Source organism: Nothoprocta perdicaria, unplaced genomic scaffold, assembly GCF_003342845.1.
Source record: "Nothoprocta perdicaria isolate Ctin4 unplaced genomic scaffold, notPer1 scaffold_0, whole genome shotgun sequence".
Lineage (NCBI taxonomy): Eukaryota > Metazoa > Chordata > Aves > Tinamiformes > Tinamidae > Nothoprocta > Nothoprocta perdicaria.
In genome coordinates, this window is record NW_020454092.1 from 12,174,159 (window position 1) to 12,199,767 (window position 25,609).

Below are 25,609 nucleotides of genomic sequence, written 5' to 3' on the forward strand. Positions count from 1 at the left end.
CGCCAGCCCCGCGCCGCTTCCGGCCGCGCGCGCCGCCGCTTCCGCCGGGCCCGCGGTTGCCCTGGCGACGGCGGCGTCGGCGACAACATGTCGGCGGTGGTGGCGCAGCCCGTGGCCATCTTCGGGTGCCGCTCGCAGGTGGCCGGCGGCCTCTGCTTCTTCGACGAGCAGATCCTGCTGTACGCGGCGGGCGCGAGCTGCGTCCAGTTCCACATCGAGCAGAAATGGCAGAAGTTCATCCCAGGTGGCCGTGGCGCCCGCGCCGAGCCCGGCGGGGCCCCGCGGCCGCCCTGACCCCTCTCCTGTCCTCTCCTCCCCGCAGGCTCCGAGAAGAGCCAGGGCATGCAGGCCTTGGCCATCAGCCCCAACCGCCGCTACCTGGCCCTCTCGGAGACGGTGGCGGAGCAGCCGTCCGTGACGGTGCTCGAGGTGGTGCTGGGCCCGACGCGGCGGCGCCGGACGCTGGCGGCCGCCGAGCTGCCGGCGCGCGAGTTCGTGGCGCTCGCCTTCTCCCCCGACTCCCGCTACCTGGTGGCCGCCACGGGCCCCCCTGACGTGCACCTGGCCTACTGGCTCTGGGAGAAACAGCAGCTCCTGGCCACCACCCACATCGAGGGCCCGGGCGAGGGCCTCTGCCAGGTACCGCACAGCCAGGCCCCTTCCAGCTCCACCATTTCTCCTGGGACACCACACGAAGTCCTGAGAGAGCTGGCGTGCACACAAGCCTGCTGTTAACACCCACAGTACACCCACGGTCACAGCAATGCGCTTCTGGAAGTGCCTCCACCACCCGCTTTTGATGTTGGGATTCACAAGTGACTGGTTCTTTTGGCCGCGGGCCCAGAGGAGCCTGTTGCACCACTGCAGAAAGGAGGGGTTAAAAGATCAAACTTCAGATTCAAAAGTACCACCTGCAATGTTGCAACACTCAAAAGTTGCCATAAGACGGATAAGGGAAACCCTAGAGAAAGAAAAGGAGCTACTGTGGTGACCACAACCAGCTCAGAGTTACCCTGAATGCAAGAACTGGAGCACTCAACCTATGAAGAGGGTCTGAGGGAGTCAGGGGAGTTGCCTAGTAAAGGCCAGTTGTTGTCATCTTAGTGAGGAATTGCAAAGAAGTTGGAGAAAAGGTTGTTCTTGCAGATGCTTAGCAAAAAAAAAAAAAAAAAAAATAGAGATGCTGGTTGCAAATTGCCAAAGAATAGAGAAATTTCTCTTTTCCTTCCTTCTTCCTTGCCTTATCAAGGCAAACAGAAGAAAAATCACAATGAGAATGCTGGAAAGCAGCACTGGAAAATAGCCCAGAGACAAATACTGTCTCTGTCCTTAGAGATCCTCACAGCTTGGTTGGACATGGTCCTGAGAGGCCAGTAAGACCTTCTCTAAGTTGAGGCTTGGGCCAGGTGAACCAAGAGATCCCTTCCACCCTAAATTACTCTGATTTTGAGGTTTTAAAAAAGGGATCTAGAATTTTGCTATAAACTAGTATTCTGAAAATAAAGTTTCTTATAGACAGCAGAACAGCTGAGAGAATTAAGAGCAATGCTCATCTTCCCCACGAGCTCCTGCCCTTGCTTCCTGCAGGTTGTTTTATGTCCAATTCTGAGCATTGCCCTAGAGAGCCTGAGAGCCTTGAGAGCSTGATGGCACTCAAACAATTCTTGCATCCTGTTTTGCGCATCATTTATTAGTATCTTTCTTGAGAGGTAAGAGACCTCCAGGTAAATGTGTTGATGTGGCCTTGGTTGCTGTCTCTTCTGCAGTACAGCTACAAGCAGAGGTTGCGTCAAACACTAACTTGATGAGTTCTCGGTTTCTGAAGAGGGGAAAGTGACTGCAGGGATCACTGATGTCAAAAGCCCCATTAAGCATGAAAAACTTTGGCTTTTCTACCCCTACTGTCTTTCGTGTTAGATGTTGAGATTGCTGCTCCTCTGTTTTCACCAATAAACACCTAATTAAACAAATTGATTAATTTCCCTCTCCTGTTCTGTAGGTGAGCTTCAGTCCTCAAGACAATGCACAGGTTTGTATCACTGGAAATGGCATTTTTAAACTTTTTAAATATAGTGAAGGAACTTTGAAGGCAACGATTTTACCAAGGGGAGAGCTCCAAAATTACCTGTGCCATGCCTGGGTGTCTGCAGAGAAAGTTGTATGTGGCACTGATACAGGCAGGCTTATGATACTTGAAAATGGAGAGATGCGCTGGGAGACAAGTGTTGAGTACAAAATACCACCCAGGGAATTGGAAGAAGATACAACAAAAGAACCTGGGAGGTGAGTCTTTGAGGCCATTACTAATAGGTTCGTGCTTGTGCGTGAAAATTATTTGCAGATCTTTCATCGATTTCCTTTTTGTCTCCTTTATGAATAGGTTATAATATCTTGGTTGCCACTGATTCTTGTTTTCTTTGTCTTTTTTTTTATTCCTCTTAAGTCTTACTTCATTTTCTGCTTTTGATTCTTCTGATATCTCCTGTGATCTGGTTTCTGATGATAATGGCTTACAAGATGCTTTGCCTCGAATATGTGCAGTTGCAGCTTATTCCAAAGGCTTCGCATGTTCATCTAGCCCAGGGGTTGTTCTTCTGTTTGAGAAGACTGAGGAAAAGGATGTCTACAGGGAGACTCAAGAAATCTGGGTAGGTGGCTGTCTGACAGAGGAAGAAAAGCCTTTCCAAACAATTATACAATGATAGCCTATTCTTTATTTGCTTCTGATTCAGTGATTAATTATCAATTTTAGTATGACCTTAAAGGACACTGTAAGCATTAGCTAACAGTCCTAGTGATGCAGAAAGGAAGTGACTTGTCAGAGGCTGCACTGAAAGTTAATGACAACCATCCTTTTGCAAGGTAGCAAAGGTTCCCACAAAAGAAATGAGCTGTGGTTTTCTTTTTGAACTGTTTGAACTTTAATGGCTATAGAAACAGGTTATTTGTCCTGTATTTTGTCACAGAGGTTAGGTACTATTTAGTAGCCAAATTTTATTGCTGATATTATGTATATGCTTTTTAGAGAATCACTGCATGAAAAGTGTGTGTGTGTGCCCACTACTAGAATACAGGGACCTGTAATATCCCATGCAATGCATTCCTTGTGCAGATTCCTCGGGACTTCAGCAGCAGTGAACAAGACCAGTCAGACAGAGAGGACATTATATGTATATGCTTCAGCCCCTCTGAGGAAACGATGATTGTTAGCACAACTAAAAAGCAGCTTTACATGTTCACTATGCCTTCCACGGAGATTGTGAAAGTGAGTACAATCTTACCCAGTAAGGACTGTACTGTCACTGCACAGGCTATTTAGTGCCATTTGCTGTAATATGTTCCACACTAGGGTGTGAACCTTTAAAGGTAACCTGATGTTACTCAGTAAAACTGTGAAGAACACTGTTAAGACCATTTAAGTGTGCATATTACTGCTGGAGCAGCTGACTGAAAGAGGAATATTTAATGCAACTCTCATTGAGTTTATGCTCTGCTGTATTATGCAGAAATATTAATGTAATGAAAAAAACAAAAGTTAGCCATGGGTATCTTATGTTAGTCTAAAATAGTAGCTGTTGAAGTCCTAATTAGAAGTAAAACCCTGCTGTGAAGGACAAATTAAAGAAATACGTTCCATACTCTAAAGGAATTAAAAGATCCAAGGACAGGAGATAAATGTACTGTAATGAAATTAACTGGCATGGAACTAAGTACCTTACCTATATGCAGTCATATAAAAAGTCTTTACAGAAAGGAGTTATGTAATTATTGGATTTTTTTTTTTTTTTTTTTTTTTTTTTTTTTTTNTTTTTTTTTTTTTTTTTTTTTTTTTTTTTTTTTTTTTTTTTTTTTTGTGCCTGCAGTTCAAAATGTTATTGGCTCTTAATTTCCAGCATGCTGTTATTGAGCATTCTGATTAATTTGTTTATTACTCGGCACTTGATTATTTTTAAATGTTTATCTAAGCAGAAATTAAGTGTCTTAACAAAAATATTGCAGGTCCAGTTTTATTGTTTGCCTAACTTGCATTTCTTTGAATACCTACAATTATGTTTTGCTCTCGCTTGATTTGTCTGTGTTCTCATTGCTTCTCAGGAGAAGTTAGCTCATTTTATACATCTGCATTTCCCATTACATTCAAATTCCATCACTGGTCTCGACAGCTGTATCCGGAAGCCGATTGTCGCTACTTGTTCCCTGGACAGATCTGTCCGCATCTGGAATTACAAGACCAAGTAAAGAGTTATTTGTGTTTGCTCTCATCTCTTGCTTTTCTGTATATTGCATTTAGCAGGAAACGGCAGCAATCCATATATGAACAGCCATATTGTTCTGGTAAAATTCTCATGTGGGATGCAAATAGTCTTATTCATATGGTTTGGGGAGTGTGAATATGCAGTCCTTTTAGGATCAATATGAACAGAATAAGAGCTTGTCTCTGTTATGCTATTTTGGTTTCAAATTTCTCATATGTTTTGGAAAAAAAATCTTTAGGAATATATTGTTCAACTTTGTCTTAAGATGTTGTTGTCCTGTCTCCTTTTTCCTGGCCCTAGTTCTTCAACAAAGCGAGTCCAGATTTTAAGGATCCTTAGAGGGAAAGACCTCTTCGAACAGATGTTTGTGTATATATGTTTGCAATTAAAAGTTCATTCACCTTTTTCCTTGTAAAACAATAAATAAGTATTTTCTGTTGCACTTTCCCCACCTTGTCTGTCTGGCAGAGGGTTCAGCATTGTCTTTGTTTCCTGTAACACCTCAGTGATCATAAGCAACTGGCAACACATTTCCGCAAGGACAAGGCAGAGTCAGATTGTAGCTGTAGTTGTCCTGCTGGGCCAGATGTTGTTTCACCAGGCATGCATGGGGAGTTTGAACTGTTGCATACTGAGTGATGGTTCTCCCTTTCAGCACTTTGGAGCTGTACAAGCAATATCAGGAGGAAGCATACACAGTATCTCTTCACCCCACTGGCCTATTCTGTTTGGTTGGTTTTTCTGATAAACTACGTCTTATGAGTCTGTTGTATGAAGACATGCATGTTTTTAAGGAATTTGCTGTGAGAAGTTGCAAAGAGGTAAGTAGTGATTCAGAAATGATATTGGGGAAACCTGCAAGTTAGAGCAGAGTGATTAGGAACGTGATAGGGGATAGGATCCTCTTCAATAGTCCTAATAGGATTTAGAATATCAAAGCCAAGAGAAAAGGATTCTGAGTACTGGAAAATGAACCTGGAGACTGATGCAAACTGTGGACCAGAGAACCTGTAGGAGGGGTGGTGTGCTCAGAAATACCGAAGGAGTGAATGTTATAGGGGAAATCATCAATTAAAAAAACATTAAGAGGTAAATGATATCAAAGGATTTTATTTTTGTAGCATTCAGATATTAAATAATATCAGTGGAATTCAGCGCATAAATTTTTTATATCCATTGCATCTTCAGTAATGGGTGATAATGTTCTTTTTGTAGTGTGCATTCAGTAATGGAGGCCATCTTTTTGCTGCAGTTAATGGAAATGTGATTCACATTTATTCCACCACTACTTTTGAAAATACTAATAACCTGAAAGGGCATAGTGGAAAGGTCAGTAAACAAACCCTATAATATATATGACTGTTTTAAATAAGCACTAATTGATAGGTTTAAGATAAGTTTTGGAAAGGTAAATTATAATCTTTGATCAGAAATGTGTCCAAAAATTCAAAATAGAAATRCAAAGGTCAGTTTTCTTTGTGGAGAGATCAACTAATACTCAGCATTTGAACACACTAGGTGCATATAAAGAGCATGTTGTTAAACTGAAAGAGAAGGACTGGCAAGTAGCAGAAGCAGTTTAAAGTATCCCAATAAATTATGAAAAAAAAAATTACATTGGTCATTTTYAGGGCAAGCTTTGGTCTGTCAGCATGGTCAAAGAGTAATTCTTAACTGTTTTTCTTAGTGCTAAAAGACATTTAGTTGAAAAACTTTTTTCTTTTTTATATAAAAGTATGATTTCAAAACTATCACAGATTTCCCAGTAAAATGACTTCTTCTGATATGTCTGTAAACATTGAATTTCTCTAGATACGTGCAGTGAAATGGAGTGCGGATGATGCTAAATTGGTCTCCTGTGATGCACATGGTGCTGTATATGAGTGGAACTTGTTGTCAGGTAAAAGGGAGTCAGAATGTGTGCTCAGGTCCTGCAACTACAGCAGCATTGCCCTGTCTCCCTTTCCAAAAATCATCTTTGCTGTTGGATCTGACCAAACACTCAAGGAAATTTCAGAGTCTTCGGTGAGTTAACACTGTATGATTTTGCTACATTCTCTCAGATCCATAACCTACTTGACAAAAATCAGTCACTTTCAGGTAACTGCAGTATTTATGGACACTTTTCGTTATCATAATGTTCTGATGTCCTTTGCCAGGATACTTGAGATTTTTTTCTGTAGCTTTATGACTTTACTTGGATTTCCTTAAAAATACTCTGCTAACCAAAAAACTTTGCAATATTGTATTGACTTTTTYGCTGAAATCAAGATTTATTGCATCTATTCACTACTGTGGGCTACATCCTTTTTTTTTATAAATCCAAAACAGTAGTAAATCATATGTGATAAACATCAAATAGCACAAATAGCTAACTTATGCTCATGTATAAAGCTTAATACTAATTCCTGTTCTTGGCTTTGCTCCTGTAGGCATGTAGATTCTTTTAACAGGTTTGCTTCAGGTAGTGATATAAAAACTGGTTATGCAATAAGTAATCATTGCATAATTACTTAACATTAAGTAACAATATCATGGAACATAGTGTTGTTTTTTTTTGTTGTTTGTTTTTTAGATCGTGCATGAAGTGCCTGCTTTTGATGTTGTTTATACTGCAGTAGCTGTTTCCCACTCTGGGCATATGTTATTTATTGGTACATCTTTGGGCACAATCCGAACTATGAGGTACCCATTGCCTTTGCCCACAGAGTTCAATGAGTACCARGCCCATGCAGGTCCTGTTACAAAGGTAAGACAATATGTTCTTTTCCTTGCCAYGCCAGTTACACACTTCCCCTTTTGCAGTGGGCTTCTCATTTGATAGTATATCGTATTAAAATTAAGTTTAAGCCAGCATGTGGAAAATGAGGTTTAAAACATTCATAGGAGTCCTGTCTATAGAAACAGACATTAATAGATAGGCCTTTGCTGGCTAAAAGGTAAAGGGGCTGCAGCAGCTTGGAAAAGATACCTAATGTGGCACGCTTCTGAGGAAGAACTTTGATACAGCTGATAAAGAGGAAAATAAAGTTATGCAGGCTTGAAAAACTCTTGTGGGAATGGAAAGGAGAATGGGATAAATATATTAAGCAATTCACTGCAGGGTATATTGCAGAAGAGATTGCAACACTGATAGGTAACTGCAGTGTATTTCTTAAAGGCMGATGAGCAGTCTTTAAGATCCATCCAAAGATATCCCTTATCCAAAAGATAGGGGATAAAGTGTGTGAAGTCTCCGACTATGGAATATTTCAGCATGTGTTCTATCTTCTTAAAACAGTTCATAGTCTGGGCATTTTAAATATCACTGTCAAATACAGAACTTTGACTGGGAGCCACACAAGCCAACATTAGGATCTGAATTCTGTCACTGGAATCCTGTCGCTGGAATCCCATAAACCTTGTCAGCTCCCAGGAGCACTGTGCACATGGCCACAAGGATGTCTGGAGGAGGTGACAATAGTTGTTATTAGGTAGCTCTAGTTGGACTTATTTGTATATTCAAAAGAAAACATTAATCTATCTGTTACTTAGCCAGCTTTTCAAAGAAAAAGGCTAGGGACCTTTGGAATTGTCATATGAGCTGTCATTCGGCACTATAATTATCTAGAAGATCTTGTCAGTTCTCTATTTTTGAAAATCTTCCTACAGCTTAGAGAACAGAAGTGAATCCAGTGTCTTCCTGCGTTCTGCTTTTCTGGCCCTGTCCATGTGATCTGGGCCTGGGTGAAGTAGGASTAGAGGACATGATCAAAATGATGGTAGCAAAGCTATATTAGTATTCTCATTGGTAGAAATGATAGGAAATCTGTGGGTATGGGGGAAAAATTGATACAGAAGCAAACTGGGTCTCCATTTTCCCTTGTCTCTACTATTATTTTGTCGTTTCTTCCTTCTAAGATGTTTGTAACAGATGATGACCTATTTCTACTGACTGCTTCAAAGGATGGATCTTTTTTGGTCTGGAAAGTATATGATAAAGAAGGTCAGATACTGAAACGGGAAAAGGAAGTTGAATATGCTGAAGAAGTACTGATCATGAGATCAGATATCGAAGAGAAGGTAGGAGGAGCAACCAGTGTGCAGGAATTCCAGGGTCCCTGGTCTACAGTTTATGAATTATATTTTCAAAATGTTTGTGATTAGCTGTGCCTGTGTGACCCTCTGTCTAGGAGGGCTGGCACAGCTTTCTTCATAAGAAGAGGCTATAACAAGTAGCTGGACCTGCTCATTAAAATATCAACAGCATTGTAGGAGCAGTGAGGATGGAAAAAAATCTACACTTTTCCCTGATACTTTCTCCAGTCCCTTGAAAGTAGTTTTAATGGAGTGGAGAAGTCAAAAGTTGCATTTCTGAGAACCATCTGTTAAGATGTTCTGAAAATTGGTCTCTTCTTGATCTTTCTGTCTGAAAATTCTCTGCATAGTTGTCTTTCATAAACATGTGTGTGCAGATACAACATCCCTAACAAACTTGCTAATGACAAATAGTATCTCTGTTAGCAGTATCTTGTCATCCATTTCTAGGGTCAGGCGTTGCTAGATCTGCAGATTCGTGTGAAGGAGCTACAGACAGAAAATGCTTACCAGCTACGGCTCAAGGACATGAACTGTAATGAAAAAATAAAGGAAATAAAAGAGACTTTCACCCAGGAAATAGACTGCCTTAAAACCAAACATGAGGTATGATTCATATTGCAGCAGTAAGTATCAAAAAGTCTTTTACTTTCACTACAGGGTTAAATTCAAGTGTTCATATATAGGTATATAAATGCCATTAAAGCACGAGAAAAATCAAGTATTCCATTCCAATAAGGATGTTCAGGGTATTTGTAAAGCATAAAACTATCTTTTGAGCCAAGTACATTTTAAGTATGGAGGTTATGCTAGTTTTCCCATGCAGGCTGTATCACCACATAAAATAGTGTCAGTAATGACTGCTGCCTTGGGCTGGGCATCAAGACTTAACTAGAAATTCRACCGTGCCATCACACGTAAGCTGCAGCTGCTACAGGATCCAGCAATAGTCCTTATGTGCTGTCTTCTTTGTGTGTTGCCTGCTTAGCTTCTTCAGGAACACCTGGTGAGGTGCCATGTGAGCTTTCTGAAAGCAGAACCAGACTATATCCCCTGATTTTCTTTTATTCATGTGTCTGTTGATTCCTCTGTGATCATGGAGCAGGACATCCTTTTCCAAAAGCCATGATAGTTCTTCCTAATGCCTTGTTTATCTGTGTGTTCACTGTTTCTGTTTTCTAAATATCTATACATTTGTCTAGAACAAACACCATTCTTCTGATCAGTAATTTGCTGTATTTCTGGACCCTTTGTAGAATTAGAAGGCAGGTGATGCAATTGCAGTGTCACTGGCAGTGAAATGGCTTGGAGTGAGAGATTATATATCGCGGTTAATGATTCTGTTCTTTCATCCTTCTGTTCCTTTTAAGCTCTTGGATGAATATTACCCTGTCCTGGTAATTTGTTACTTCTTATCTTGTTCAGTTGCACCACAGTCTCTTCAACCAGTTTTTCAGTGTGACATAGAGGAGCCCTGTGTGAACCTTTGCCAAGCTACTAACTATATTTTTATGATCTTATCATCTCCTGCTGCTGCTTTTATATCTTTTTCTTTTCTCTTGGCCCTACAAATGTTCTGGCAGACTTCTGCTCTTTGATTTTTTGAAGACGTTTGCTTACTTATTTTTATGCTTTCTGCAAGATTTTCCTCAGGCTGTTTTGCCCTTTGGCATTTTTTATTCTGTTTTTTTTGATTTTAAGTAGCCAGAGTTTGAGCCCTTCTCATTTTCCTCATTTTTTATATAGCTTGAGCTTTGAGAAGGAAACTTCTTGCTTCTTACAGATTGCTCTATCTGTGTTTTTCTGGGCCAGCTTTCTTCTGCAGTTCTTCAGGCCTTTTTATGGGTAGTGCTTGGCCATAGAGTTTTAATAATCTCAGCTACAGTGATGCTTCTYCTTTAGGCTTGTTGATTATAGGCTTGCAAGACTTTGAAGGTGAATAAAAGTTCTAGGCAAGTAAATCACACTTTCAGTTTGAATATCAGTGTGTTAAGGTTAAACAAAATGACAGGTTTGGACAGATTTRTCACTAACCTTTTTAGCTGTTGCATAAAATGGGTGTTTCTGCTGTTAACTTGTGAAACTGTGACTACTCCTCAAGCAGACATTCACAAAGAAATGAAGGGTCTTGTGGCTCTCATGTAAGTTATGAGTATACTCTGTATTATATGAATACCTTTTGCTACTTTCTTTTGGATTTCCCTAGTTTTGTAACCTGCCTTTAACTAATCCCAGGGAAAACTTGGCTATTAATGCATGTCATTAGCCTATTTTGGTGAGTGATTTCAAAGATACAAATTGCATTGTCTATGAGTTCACCACCACACGCAAGAACAGAAAGAATTTGGACAAGGGTTTGCCTACTTTCAAAGTAAATTTTCTTTTTTTTTTTAATCCAGGTGTTACAAGCAGAAAAAGAAAAACAGGAACTACAACACCAGTACCARCTGTTTGAGCTAATGAAGAAACAGGCCAAGGAGGTGCAAGACCTAGGTTAGACTATAACATATGTTTATAAGTAGAATTTGTAGAAAGCGCAGTAGATTCATGGCAAATAAAGTTACAGGGAGAAGTGAACACAGTGCAAAGTACAAAGTAAAATGGGTGGCATGTATGTCATAAAAGTATTGCCAGCAAAAAGTCTGCCTAAACTATAGTGCATATATGTCCATGAGAACATACATAGGGATATTGTATTTTAGCTATTTGATTCCTGGGATTAGTRATTTTTTCATTTATTTCATAGTTAACTGTGTAAAAAACAGGAATACCTTAACAAGGAGGATGCTGTACAGTGCATACAATATGGAAGTACCCAGGCCCAGGATTTATAATCAAGACAAATCAGAAATAGTGAAAATTTGTGCCGAAGAAGTCAGGCAGGAAGAGAGGCCGTTGTCTGCTCATACTGTGGAGGAGCTGTGCCTATATGGCTTCGTTTTGGCCGTTTTATCAAGGAAGTGCASAGACTTGCTGGTGCTCTTTTGTTGCCACAGCAGACTAGGAAGTTTCAGTGTGTTTTGCACTCGTTCAGGGTGGGACACAGCAACATTCTGTTCTGAGGCACCAGGCAGTGATATGGTCAGGTATGCAGAAACACAGCTAGAGAGAGAGGTGAATGACTGCTTTCCAACAGGCATAATTAGTGATCCATAAGTAGAGGGAAGAGCAGGAAGTTCAAGATATGTTTTTCCCATGTAAAATATTTTTATTGTCACAGAGTCTAAACCCACTGTACTGTGTTGAAGAGAGTGAGGTGGTGCTTCTAGAGTAACTGCAACCAGCTGTCAAAAAGACAAAAGCAGACAATAGTAATTGTAGAAAAATAGGATGGACCTTATTTTCTTGATCGTTTCATCAGTTCCATATGTTTAATGTCATCAGAATCCAGCAATAATCAGAAATTGTTAATTGAAAACGAAAAATACCAGGAGCTGCAAGTGAAATCTCAGAGGATGCAGGAGGAGTATGAGAAACAATTGCATGATTTGGAGGAAAGCAAAAGCAAGGCTCTGGAGGAGCTAACAGAATATTATGAAGAAAAACTTAATGAGAAATCTGTTTTGTTGGAAGAGGTAAGAACCTTGCTTTGCAGTTTGAATTATTGACTGTGTTTTTATTTCCAACTGTGATAAGATATTCTCCAGGGCAAGAGAAGTTGGCTCCCTGCATGCAAATCCTAATCTGCTTGTAAACAGTGAAATATGTTGACAGATAGAATAGTAATGAGGAAAACCCCAGCTGAGTTACCAACTTATGTGGGTTTTGTGCCCTCAGTAGGTGATCTTCTAAGAAGAACATCTTTGAGTGTTCTTAGCTTCACCTCTCTTTTCCCTGCATGCAAGAATTCCTGATTATTAACATAGTACAGCTGATATATTTACTGTCATTGAGAAAGAGAGATTCAGTCAAGTGCTTGTTCTAGTGAAGAGATAATACTTCTGCAATGGTGAATTCTGTGACACATCAACTTCTAGTCTTTGAAATTGCCAATATCACTAAGTCCCCAAGGATCCTGCCTCCATAATTTGGGCAAAACCAAGTCTCTTATGGGTCTTAATGCACCAGAAATGAAAATTTTAAAAGATTCTCTCAAGTCTTACTCATGTCTGCGTTTTCTGCTACCAAAGCAATCTCTCTGATAATAGTTTTTGGGACAAGTTCTCAGGTTTGTAAGCCTAAGTCTTTGTGCTTACACTGCACAACACTGCTGAACCTAAACAGTATTCCTGCAGTTGAAGTTGAAGAATCCATTAAACACAGGCTCTAAATACTATTGTCTTCTCTAATGCTTGTTTTCCATAATTACAGACAGAGGAGACTATCAGGCAGCAACTTCACATATATGAAGAAATTAAGAAACAGATTGAAGATGATGAAGACCGAGAAATCCAGGAAATCAAAATCAAATATGAGAGGCGGCTCCAGGAAGAAAAGGAATCAAACCTGCGACTGAAAGGAGAAACAGGAATCATGAGGAAAAGGGTATCTGATTTTTTTGTGTTAAGATCAGACTTAATCTTGGGGACCTATAGCTGAGAACTGAATGTGGTTTGTGATACATCARGGTTTGATAATGTAGTCTCTACATGCTCAACATTTCTGTCACATATGAGAATAACTGGCTCTTCTTACAGTAAAACACTTTGCACGTTTTACAATGTCTGGGCAGAAGAAGCAGCAGATGTGTGCTGATTGCATCGCTAGTAAAACTAAAGAAAGACATGATGTGTTTTTATTAGTATATTTTTTGCTATCTTGTATAGTTTGACATTATAAATAATAAACAATATTGTTAATTATATCATGGGCAAGAAACRGACCTTTTCATTTCTCCAAGTCTGCAAGTATTTTATTAGAAAAATACTTCTACTACTTCATTTAATGCAGTAGACAATTTGTRATTTACATGCACCATCATTTTTTATTGCTTCTACCAATAAGCTTAGGATTTTTAAGGAGGGATACAACCTTTTAGCCCTTACACTAGGTGGGTATTATAAATGTCTGAAGACATTAAAGGGACTTTTTTTTTTTTAATTTTCACTTTCTTCAGTGTCTAGATGGAGACACAGAGGCTCTCTGCCTCTATGCCTTCCTTTATTGTGATGCTGTGTTCAATTCTGATATCTTCTAGATACTTGGATTGTGTAAGATCAGTTCTTGTGGTTTGACCAATTTCTTGTTTTCAGCCTTCTTGGATTTCACAGCTATTAGCACTGACACAGGGATTGTTATTCTGTCTTGATATTTTCTGCCTTATTGCATTCATATAAACCAATATCTTTTTGTCTTCTCTCTTCAGTTACTCTTTCTCCTGCTTATGACATTAAAATTTTCATTGCCTTATCTTTTCATTGCCTATCTTTCCCTCATCTCCACCTTGCTTAAGTAAGAAATGTTTTTGCTTTCTTCAGAGCCTCTCTTATTACTCACAATTGTTCCCAACTTTAAATGTTTATCTCTCCTTCAGCTGTTTRCTTTATTCCATACAGTCCAGCAAGTTAAAACCCTTCCTATAGTGATAATTAAATCTTGTAGTCTCTCAGTTTGCTATCCTTTCTCCCACACTGTCTAAGTAATCCTTACCAAGTAAGATGGTTAAATTTTGGAGGTGGTTAATTCTTACCTAGTCTCCTCTCTAGTTCAATAGCCTACAGAAAGACATTGAGGACCGAAACAATGAGATTGAGGAAATGAAACTGGAACAACAGAAGCTGCAAGGCATCATTGCATCACTGGAGAAAGACATCTTAGCACTGAAGAGGGAGATTCAAGAGAGAGATGACACTATCCAGGACAAGGTGAGAAACCGGGTGACTGATTCTATAGAAAGTGACCCTCCTTTAATTGAATGTAGATATTCATATTAACAGTATTGTGTTATGATATTATCCAGTATCTGTTCTCTCCGAGATGTGACTGGAAGCTCAGTTTTAACCTAAATAATTTGTAGTCTTTATTTGGGGAGCTTTATGTTTTCCCCACATTCTAAGCATTCCTTGAGGAGCCAAAGTTCAGATTGCTGAGTTTCTTATCCCCTGCTCTGGGATTTGTAGATTGCCCTGCATTATTTGACACCCCTCCCCCTGCAACTGGTGTGAGATGTGTGACAAAAGTCAGTTCTTCCACGAGATCTGTACCTGATATGTTTGCTTCTGTTATATCTATGCCTGGACCAAGAGTCTGTTCAAGAGCGCTAGGTCTGATATAGATCTCTCTACCCATTTACTCCAGGAGAAGCGGATATATGATCTAAAAAAGAAAAATCAGGAGCTGGAAAAGTTCAAGTTTGTATTGGATTACAAAATAAAGGAGCTTAAGAAGCAAATACAACCACGTGAAAATGAAATCATGGTAATGAAGGAGCAGATCCATGAGGTGAGGAACACCGTCATTTGACCTCTGCCACCCAGCCCCTTTAACTGGTTACAAAGATGGCCCAGGCAAATCCCTCAGAAGATTCTGCCTTGTTTGCTCTTTGACCTCTCTGAAGGACACACAGCACTGACTCAGTATCTTTGTGCCTATTAAAAATACCTAGGCACAGTAGCTGCTATTTAGCTTTTTATCACATACTACCAGTGATGGATATGGTTACTTAAACTCTCGTTTCAGTATTTAATGCCAGACTCTGCATCGATGTCAGTTTTGATCAAAAATATTTCTCATCCATATGCGGTTGCCTCCGCCTACCCTGTAGAGCTTGTGAGATACTCTCTTTCCTGATCTGCAGGAAAAGAAGGTGAACTTCTGTGTAAAATGTTACAGATTTCTCCAAACTCTACCCAATGGAAARGTTAGGTACATAGTCAAATTACCGTTCTTTACCTGCTCCATGCAAACTTGTATATAGCTTGCATATTCATTAAGGCAATCCATTCATATCACATTGTCATAATCTCTCCACTGATGTGCCTTTAACAGAGCCAAATTAGAACTACAGTGACATAGCCAGTCAGTGACCTGCTAGTTCTCTTCAGAAATCTGCCTATTCAGAAGAAAAGCCCTTTTAAATAAAATGCAAACTAACGAACATTTTATATGCATATCCAACTAGCATAATGAAAGTCCTACCCTCTCCTTTGGTCATGATCTCCTATCAGTAAGTGCTGGAGTGTCCTCAGTGCCTCTTATTTACCCATTCTGTTTACACAGTCACAACTTTTCATGCAATTTTTCATTTTCAGCACTGAGTTCTTCTCATTGCTGCACTTATTCTTTCCAGTATTGACTGTTAATTTCCATCTCCACTCGTCCTTATTTTGATGGAACAGTACAGCTCCACTTCAGCCCAGGCAAATGAAGGGATATCACTCAAATACTCGTCCTGGAAAACTGCRTCAACTATCCAGTTTTGTATTTTCTGTATTTTCTGACAGAGGGCAGTGTTGTTCCAAGATTGACTTTAAATTTTAAGTTTCAGTTCAACCTGAAGGGGGACCTAATCCATCGTGTCTGTACTTTAATTCTGCGTTTTTCCTGTTTCGTGTTGTTTTTTTCATGTTGTTTTTTTCAGTAATGTCTACTTTTAGTCCTGATTTCCTCCTCCCGCTTCCTTTCAGATGGAGGGGGAACTGGAACGGCTCCACAAGCAGAACGCCCGGTTGGAACTGAATATCACAGAACTGCAGCAGAAGTTAAAGGCAACTGACAGGGAGGTGCACAGAGAGAGGCAGAAGGTAGGGGCTGTGACCACTGGGCAGTGGTCCCCACTGCCTGCAGGATTCCAGCTGTTTAAATGTAATTTGTTCTAAAAGTCAACACCTATATTCTCCCAGATTTAATCGAGCAGGGAGGCACATGCCTAACATGCTACTACTTCCTGCCCGAACTTGAAATCTCAGCACAGCGGACCCAAGTAGGACCTACATATGGGTTAGCACCTGCAGTGATACGCAGGCATTAATAGGATGAAAAGAAGGATGGGCTTGTTCACAGAGGAGACAAGGGCTCCTTGTGTTTGAGARCAAGCAGGTCAGACTTGAGGGAGCAAAAAGAACTGAAATTGAAGCAATAAAGGACAGAGAAAGAAGGGAGAGGGGACTGGCAGAAAGCAAATAAGAGAAAGGAATCTAAATGTGAAACTATCRAAGTATGCATATCTGATATATCCTTTATCCCTCGCCTTTTCTCTTTAACTGTTTGTATCTTTTTTTTCCTAAATAAGAATATAGGCTCTCTGGGAAAGGATGCTGTGGGACAGCGTTGGTGCTAATGTGCTATTCTTCACTTGAGGGTGCTGGCACGGGCAAGACCTCATGCAGATATCATGGGTTAAGTGTTACTGCTGAAATTTGTCACTGGTATTCCACATGCAGGCCACAGACTGAGCATGGTTTCTTTAATGACATATTTTACAAAAATAAATRGACTTAAAGCATATAGAGATTTTCACCAGTTCAACTCAACTTTCAAGGTATTGCACAATGTGGAGTGCTCTGATCAGTCAGGTAAGAGTATACCTACATAACTGTTGCAGGAACAAAATATGAGAGCTCTCATCAAACGATTTAAAACAGATCTTCATAACTGTGTGGGCTACATTCAGGATCCCAAAAAACTGAAGGATAGGATCTGTGAGCTCTACGCTAAGTACGTCCATCAAACTGACATGGTGAGTTAAGGCCTTTGTCTTCTCCTTGCCCGTGAGCTTATTTTGTACTGTAATTACTGAGGCAACATGCTGTCCCCCCTCAGGTGGAGACTGTAGAATTAGACACAGACTTGCAGCAGGAGTTCATTAGGCAGCGAGAGCATCTTGAGAGGAATTTTGCAACTTTAAAAAGGAAGGTGGTGAAGGAAAGTGAAATCCATCGAGGCGACTATGTGCGCATCATGCAGGTAACAAGCCTTTTCCCTGTGTTACAGGGAAGGAMGCAACTGCACTAAAGAAACTTTAGCACCTATGCTGATATAGTTTCTTAAGAGTTGAAATAGTTTTTATTTACTCTCTTGCCAGAAATTGCCGCTATTATATAGACTGATTTTTCTGGCCATGTAGTCCCACTTTTACTTGTCTGAATTCAAAAAACTTCTTTCAGAGATTAAAAAAAAAGCTTTTCAGATTCAAGTTTCCATAAGAAATTCAAAACTAATGATGAATATGCCCACCAGTACCAGGACATCTTGCTCAGAATCCTTGTTCCAGGGCAAGGTAGACTTGCAATCACTGAGGCCAAAGATCCAGTGTGTTTTCTGTTGGATTGGAAAGATCAACAGCCCAACAGCTAATTTCCAGGGAGGACAACACTCCCACTATCTATTATTACCATGATCTCCTTCTGCTCAGTCAGCATTTCCCTTTCCCCTCGCTAGCCCTTTCTTCACTGTTACTTACTATGCTTCCTCCAGAGTTTTATACCCTTCTCCTCTCTTAGGTCCTCTATTTTTTTTTACACTTTCTTCATAGCCTCCTTCAGGAGCAGGCAACAGTGATCTTCTTCCCTAGGCCTGTTTTCCCTGTTTTAATTCTGTGCTACTTCTCTGGTTTAGAAATTTTCTCTGGGTTAGAAATTTTCACTTTGGCAGAAGAGGAGATGCTTCAAAACATAACCTGGAAAATTTCCCTGCTGGAATAGGGTGACAGATGGTGCTTACAATGATAATATTTGATGTCTTGGATCAGTAGGCCTAACATGAAATGATGATTAAAACTGAATTAATAAAACATCTGGAAGATGAAGATATCAAAGGTTCTAACTAGCCCGGTTTCTTCAAAGAAAAAGGCAGTTCTCTGAAGGCTCATGGATTAATGAGTCTTTATGGCCAGGAGGAATTATCATGGTCTTCCAGTCCTTCACAGTGGTCTTTTAAGACTAGTTTAGATGAACTTCTATCGGGCCTTTCTTTGAATAGGTGAATGACATCTTGAAAGCCTTCTAGCTCTGTATTTCTATTAGTTCTCTTTTGTAATTACATTTTCAGAGCTGTACATTTCTCTCTGAGTGATTATTCATAGGTGCATTTTATTAGTRACTATTGCAACAGCTGATCAGAACTGTCAAGATAATTTTAATTATTCTTACCACTTGGTAAGTTGCTTGTTGTTAGTCTGTTAGTTATACTTCCAAATCTTCTAAATTCATAATGGCTTCTTCGATCACCTGGATGCATTAGAACAGGTGCACTGAATAATCTTGAAGTAACAGTGCTTATAAAGTATATCTTTAAAAAAGCATGTATAGCATGATAATTTCTATAATATGTCCTATCTGTTTCTGGCAGTCAGCACTGTAGGGACTTCCTAGGCTGTAGATTGCATCCGTACATGATATGCAGTCCTTCCTGATGGCCTCATCTTATGTGCATTTGATCAATGTATTTTTGAAACAATTTCTGCTTTGCCACATCTTTTGACATTAAGTTTTATAATGTGCATTTATTTTAACTCACTGCACGATCATTTTATTTCAGTGCAGGCTTTCTCAGACTGCAAGGGCTGATTTAAAGGTTGATCAGTGCAGATAGCCACTGCAGAAAAGCATTATCACTGTCAAGAGGCAGCCTTTTGGCATCCAGCAAGGCTGGCAAAGCAGTTCTGCGTAGCCCAGGCTGCCTCACCCGGGAGAGATGTGACACTGTGCCATGGACCTAATGCAAGATCTTCACTTGATAGCAGGCGTTCAGCTGCATCAGTTTACCCAGAGTAAACTTATGACTCAATACCAAAGATGTGCACTTAAACAAAAATGGTGTACRTGATCCACAGCACTGTTAATGAAAAAGTCTTGCTGTGAGGGTCTTGGAAGTCATCCTCTTCATGGGTTCCTTTCAGGATCACGTTCTGGGATAAACGCACAGTTGCCAAATTTCATCCATGTTTAAAGACTTGAATTAACAAAGTCAGAGTCTACAAAATATTATTGTTTACTTATTTTAGAGCAGTCTTCAGCTCATCAGCTTATCCTACATCTGAAGTCTAACACAATCACTGTCAAAACCACTGCTCTTGCCCAACAAGTTCAGACCTTAACGCATTCCACCGTCTGCCTCTGTGTCAGTGTCTGGGTCTGCGGACGGGTGACTCTCAGCTGAGGCACTCAAGCACACTCAGAATACTTTCCTTAGTGTCAAGTATTTATAATCTTAGCACATGCAAGCCCCTTCAGTTACTGCTGCTGGATTGATATCCTGGAGGGCATCTCTGTGCAGAGAGCTGCTGTGAGCACAGTGTCTTGCTGCTAACCTGTTCCAAGCTGTCCAGCTGGACTACATTGACCTTTGTATGGTGCTAATATTTTTATCAGTGTGCTGTGTAGGAACAAATTGTGTGTCCATATTACATAAATCTGTACAAGTATTCCAGCAAGATATTTCATACTCTGTGACATTTATAGGGTTGATATTTTATACACTGAAAACTGGCTAAAAAAGAAAGAAAGATGACTGGATGGCCATTTTTTCCTGTAACAAAATGTTAGCAGTGGCTATATCAAGGATCTGTATGATTTATATATTTCTTAATAATTTGGGAGGGGTGTTGAAAAGTGATGTTAGTCAACATGAAGAGGACTCTGAAGAAACATGGGGAGTTACATATGTAATTTAGGTGAGCAAACACATGTGGCAAATGAAAAGCAAAATGTTGYACACTGGAGGGAGAAACAGAATTTCTTCACATTAATTCTGAATTAATTAAATCCCTCTCAGGAAAGGACTCAAGCTTCACAGTGGAATCAGCAAAGAAAATGATATCTTAAAGTACAGCTGCAGTCAGGAAAGCAAAACAAATACCAGCTTCACGAGGAGTGTGATTAGAACATTGATGGTTTATATCAGATCTGTACTATAGCCTTGCCCTAAATACTGTGTGCTGTGTGGATAACCTGAGCTCAGTATGTGCTCTCCGGTGTCCTTTCCCATGGACAGCAGGGTACATATTGCTAAGCCAGGTGCTATATGCACTTTTCATTATAGAGCCTCTTGTTATTGCAGGAAAATGTGAGTCTGATTAAGGAGATTAATGAGTTGCGTCGAGAACTGAAGGTGACCCGCACCCAGGTACATGACCTCCAGTCAACGTTAGGATTAATCAAGAAAAAGCAAGTAATGCAAGACCCAGGTGAATAATGCTTCTTGTATGTCTCCATACTAACAGTTTTCATTTTAAAAGCCCTCTTTGTTATCTATGAACAGTTCTGTTACTCTGTATATTTCCAGCTTGTCTGCCTGGTAGTACCTGTTATACTGTAATGTAAGTAGTAGAAACTCCTGAATACTTCAGAATCTTGCTGTGGCTCTACTCCTTCAGCCCTGAAAAACGCCTATCCTTGCTCATTCCCAAGAACTCTGCAAGCTGGAAGCTTTGTTACTTTGCTCTCTCTTCTCTTATATCTTCTAGTGCCCTCGAGTGAACTTCTCTCCAGCCCAGCTGTGCTGAGGTTGAATGCAGAGAAAGAAAGTGAAAAAATCATAGAAATGCAGCAGCTAGAAATCCAACGACTGCGAGACCAAATCCAAGAGAAGGGGCAGGTCTTTGCAGTTCAGCCTCTCTCAGATGGAAAGCTTCCTGTGCTGAAGCTGGAAGGAAGCCACGGGACATAGCCAGAATGACTTGGTTCAAGAACACCTTACACTATTGTATTCTCCTGGCAAGATCAGATTGATTAGGTTTGCTCTATCCTGTACTATTCCAGTAGGAGCATTGATGCAGCACTCACTACTCTGAAACACGAGGCCCTTGCTTCTCTCCATCTTTCTTTTGGAGAATCTACCCTTTCCATGTGGATTTACCTTGCCCTTAAGCATGCCTGGTCTGAAACCTGTCTGCTACCTAGGAGCCTAGAGAAGAAAAACAATAAACTTATGCTAATGCAAGATTGATCTTTGTGCCTTCATCCTAGGACACACCCCTCTGCTGAAAAAAATACCATTGTCCTAATCCAAAAGTGCTAGTCAAGCTCTGTAAACCTTTTCTGCTAGAATTCTTATTTGGTGTTGTGTCATGCTGCAAAAATCAGTCTCAGCCTAGGAAGTGCCTAACCATACACATGACTGCACATAATATGAGATAGATGTCACTGTTACTCTGAACAGCTATAATAATTAGCCTGCAAAGGCAGCCTTTAACTAGCAGTCAAGTACATTTGAGCTGGACCTTGTTCAAGCCCCTGCCTCATATTTAGCGACATGTTGTGTCATCTAGTATAATTATTTCAGTAGAACAAAAAGGTAGCCCAATTTCAGACTTCAAAATCTGCAGTCCAAAATCTGAAGTCTAAAGTTGTAAATCTCCTGTTACTCAGGGCTGCTACCCCTCTGGTTTATTACTTCAATGGGATTCTCCTGAAAAGAAAAAAAAAAAAAAAAAAAAAGGTGTTATCTACCTAATAATTATCGGAGGAAAGTGAATTTTTGCATCCTTCGTTGTCAGTGCATGATACACACTTGCCTCACTGAGGAATAGTACTTGTACATCCTAAATTTAACTTATAGATTGAGATGGGAACTATATGGTATTTTAACTGTCAGTGCATTATTGTTCCATTTCCTATTCTGAACAGTTGAGAAGTGACAGGTGCATTCCACATACTCCTAGTAATGCTGTACAGAAGATAATGATGTCCAAACTGGATAACACTTAATCCATGCTAACRTTAGAGATACCAGACTCCTTTCTAGGCAAATGCCAGGTAAAATAGGTGATTCCACAAGCCCCTACGGCCTAGGAGATTTAAGTTGAATGGTTTGTCCATGAATGCAAATGAAGCCTCTTTTYTATTTTGCAGCCTTAAACCTGAATGAAGCTCAAGTTTGACAGGAACAAAAGGATGAAGTAAAAATGGAATTGGTCTCTTAATGGGAAAGCTTAATACTCTTCCTTCCTCCCCCAGCTCCCCATATAATCATCTTGATGCTTCCTGTGCAGAAAGAGGATGTAATTAATGCAATTATCAAATATTTTAGAAACTAGTTCCCTCTTAAATTTTCAGAACACACCCATTTTAATTTGCTAGACTCCCATGTGGTATAATTTTCCCCTCACTTTGTCAGAGCAAATTGAGTGGTAGAAGCCACTTCTTTAATAGATGTGGTTTAGACAAATGGAATCAATCTTTCTGAAAAAGAACCCTGTCCTAATAAGAGGAAGAAGCTTACGCAAGTGAAGAATGATTTCTGAGTGGTGATTAATATGCTTAAAGGTATGCCCCTGTGTCACCCTCATTAGAAAGATACAATTTTAAACACAATACAGGCCCTTCTGGATGAAGCGTAGGTAGACAACTGGCAAACAGGATTYCAGAAGATTTTGAACTTGATCTTGGATGTAGAGAGGCAACTGAAATATTAAGAATGTTAAAAGTCAGCGAGAGCAGAATGCTAAAACTGGATTTTGTCAAAGACCACTGGAACTGACCAGTTCTATACTGGGGGGGAAAAAAAAGGTCAATCTCCCATGTATATGCTGCAGATTTTTTTTCAGAATTAAGTTTTGTGATTTTGTATGCTGATGGTCTCTGAATCTTTTTGAATCTTATTGAGTCTTTTATCTCTAGAAGTATCAGCAAATTATTTGCTATAATATAGCAAGAGATGCCCTTGTTCTGAAAAGGTACAAGAGCAGCTAACATTTATATTCCTCAATGGAGAAGAGCTGTCACCATCTCGCTTTATTTCATGGCACTTTGTTAGTCACTCTTTCTGAGAATGTCTGCCTTGCACTTTTAAGCTCAGTGAACTTACCATGGGGGAAGTGTTCCAGTGAGCAGATACTATCCAGCCTCCAAATATTTCAGCTAGGTAAGAAGCCCTATTGAGCCCTGCTTGCCAAACAGACTGCTCTGAATCCCAAGCTGTGTATGATGAAGCTTTTACAGAGCCCAAACACTGGCATCCCTGGCTGCTTCTAGGGTGCACAGCTCCATCCTGGTGCCTGCTCTTGAATAGTATTTTGAAGAGCTGCTGTTTAACTAAAGCTTATTCAGAAGAGTTCTAGCCTTTGTAAATGTTCAATAGGTTAAATGTAGGGTGAAAAACATTATGCTTGTATGCTGTTCCCTGCTTGCCCCCTCATGCTTTGGCACGATTTAAAGTTGTTTTGGCATGCAAAGAAACCTCCTGCCTTCACCCTCTYTTAGTCTGCATTGCCTGTTTCTCTTATTGCCACTCTAAAGGAGCTCRTCAACACCTCACATTTTGTAAAGCTTACAAGCCACTTTTTAAAGCAAATGTATGGCCCTCTTTAAAGCTGAGTGAGTTTTCCTGTTGAATGATGTTTGTTAGCTTGGCCAACAAAAGGATGAGCTTTGCTGGTAGGGGTAAGCTCATTGTTCAAGTGTGTTTGTGCAGGGAAACCCTCCACATCCCTTTTGCTGTTTTAGGTCGAGGACACCAAGCACCAGATAGATCACGTTACACAAGTTTCATAAGATCTGTCAAGTTTTGCACTGACAAATTCCTGAGGCTGTCGCACTAATTGGTATCCTAAGCTTCACTTTCCATAAGCTGCTAAAAAACTAGGATATGACTTTATAACAGAGACTCCCTTCCCGTTATTTAGCCATCTCTATTAGGCTAGAGATGCTGTTGAACCCAGTTTTCCTTTGTCTGCATCTCCCAAGAGGGCTTCCCGCTGCTCAAACACACAGTCGATATCTGCTATCATAGCCCAGCTGCAAACAGTGATCGGGTAGGCAGAGATCATGCATTCAATCCAGGACACCCAAATCCCCTCACCCCGGGCATCAGCCTTCCTGGTGCTACCCCCTTTTCCCTTCTCTGAAATGAGCCCTTTTCTATCTCCCTAATCCCTCTTAAATCTCCAACCTTTTCTCCCCCCTTGCTGGCCGAGCCTGCGCCCCTGTGCAGCGCGGTGGCCGCTGCTGCTGCTGTCTCCCCGGACTGGGGCACTGGCTGCGTGGCCAAGGCAAAGGGGCTCAGTGACACCTCGCCCTGCTTACCCGCCTGCGTGACCAGTGCTGCTCGGAGATCGCTCCTGGTGTGGTCAGATGGTCCTAGCCTGGCCAGGAGTGCAGGAGGTACCTTGCTCAACATCACGTAACACCCAACACTCGCTTACAACGTGCTGAATCTCCCCTAGCGCTGCCAACGTGGCTGCAAACTTCCCCTCACCTGCCGCCTCGGAGCTTCTCCTGAAACCTGCCACCCCCTCACTTGTGCCCGGGAGGAAACGCGGCACCTTCCAGGACGGGTGTGTGGAGAGATCCTGCTTGGGGAGGGCGGGGTAGGCCCTGGAGCTGCTCCAAGGCCGGCAGCAGGCCGGCCCAGACGCCTCCCTGCTGGGGAATGCACCTGCCTGGGCGGGAGGCGATCGCTGGCCGCGCAGCCTATCGGCACCCACAGCCTGCCCAGGATGCACCAGGAAGGGACGCCGGCAGGAACKCCGATTCCTTGGCAGGTGGATGTGGGAGGAAGGGGGCAGGCTAGGTGCTACCCTTGCGCTCCTTTAGTAGCTGAATCCAGTGGAAGGAAAGTCTGGAAGAAAGATCTTGCTGCTGGCCGGGAGCCYGTGTAGGGAACGGCGCTGGGCTGTACTGCGTGTGGGCAACGTGGCAGCTGCAGGTGAGTGAACGTCTGCCCTCAAGGAAGGAAGGGCTCTGCTCGGGGACCTGTGCAGGGCAGGGAAGGGCCGTATTTCAGCAGTATCCCAGGCAGGTTAGTTGGCTGCTTCAGAAAACTTCTTAAGAGGTCCTGACTTTTACCCCCCCATCTCTTCTTTACACCCTTGCCTCTTCTCTTGTCGTGTAGGACTTGGGTGKTTCATGTTCTGGTAGGATTCACAGGCCTCCCTGAGCACGGGCATTGGGGCAGGCTTTTCGCTGTTGGGACGCTGAATGGAAAGGATGGTGATCGGGACCCTTCATAATGGAACATGCCAAAGCCATCTAGATTCCCATACAGAGCATCTGCACGCAGACCCTACTGCAACAAGCCACCCGCCTCCCCTGTCTGCAGACCCCCTAGGCTTGGTGAAAGGAAGGGAGGATGCTGCCATAACCCAGGGCTTCCAGGGTGATGTCTGGTGGCAGGAGTGCTGGCAGGAGGGATACTGTGATACTCACTTATGACCCTTTTGTGGGGCAGAGAGCGTGGTCTTCCTTCAAAGATACATGTTAGACAGCATAGGTTTGCCTGGTCTTTGGCCCAGAAAGGAGAAGCGATGGGAGCTGGTAACTGATGTAGCAGCTGAAGGAGAGCATGAATCTTGTCAGGTCTTTGGGAGAGACAGATGCTGCTGAAGGGCTCTGATATCCTCATTCCTGGCAGATTCCTCTTTCCTCTGTTCCTGAATTCCTAGGAGAAGAGCTGGGCCC

The 25,609-nt window shown here is 41.3% G+C and overlaps 1 protein-coding gene across 1 annotated transcript; it reads left to right on the forward strand.

Annotated features, from left to right (window-relative positions):
• The first annotated feature begins 87 nt into the window (after positions 1 to 87).
• CFAP57 (cilia and flagella associated protein 57) lies at positions 88 to 21,059 on the forward strand. Its single transcript, XM_026033261.1, has 22 exons — positions 88 to 244; positions 323 to 639; positions 2,000 to 2,283; positions 2,444 to 2,648; positions 3,113 to 3,265; positions 4,096 to 4,235; positions 4,912 to 5,077; positions 5,472 to 5,585; positions 6,069 to 6,281; positions 6,832 to 7,005; positions 8,157 to 8,318; positions 8,784 to 8,939; positions 10,733 to 10,826; positions 11,718 to 11,908; positions 12,645 to 12,818; positions 13,979 to 14,137; positions 14,571 to 14,714; positions 15,899 to 16,015; positions 16,816 to 16,950; positions 17,034 to 17,177; positions 20,271 to 20,397; positions 20,677 to 21,059. The coding sequence occupies exons 1-22, from the start codon at positions 88 to 90 to the stop codon at positions 20,877 to 20,879; spliced, it is 3,729 nt and encodes a 1,242-aa protein (XP_025889046.1). The 3' UTR covers positions 20,880 to 21,059.
• Positions 21,060 to 25,609: the final 4,550 nt, after the last annotated feature.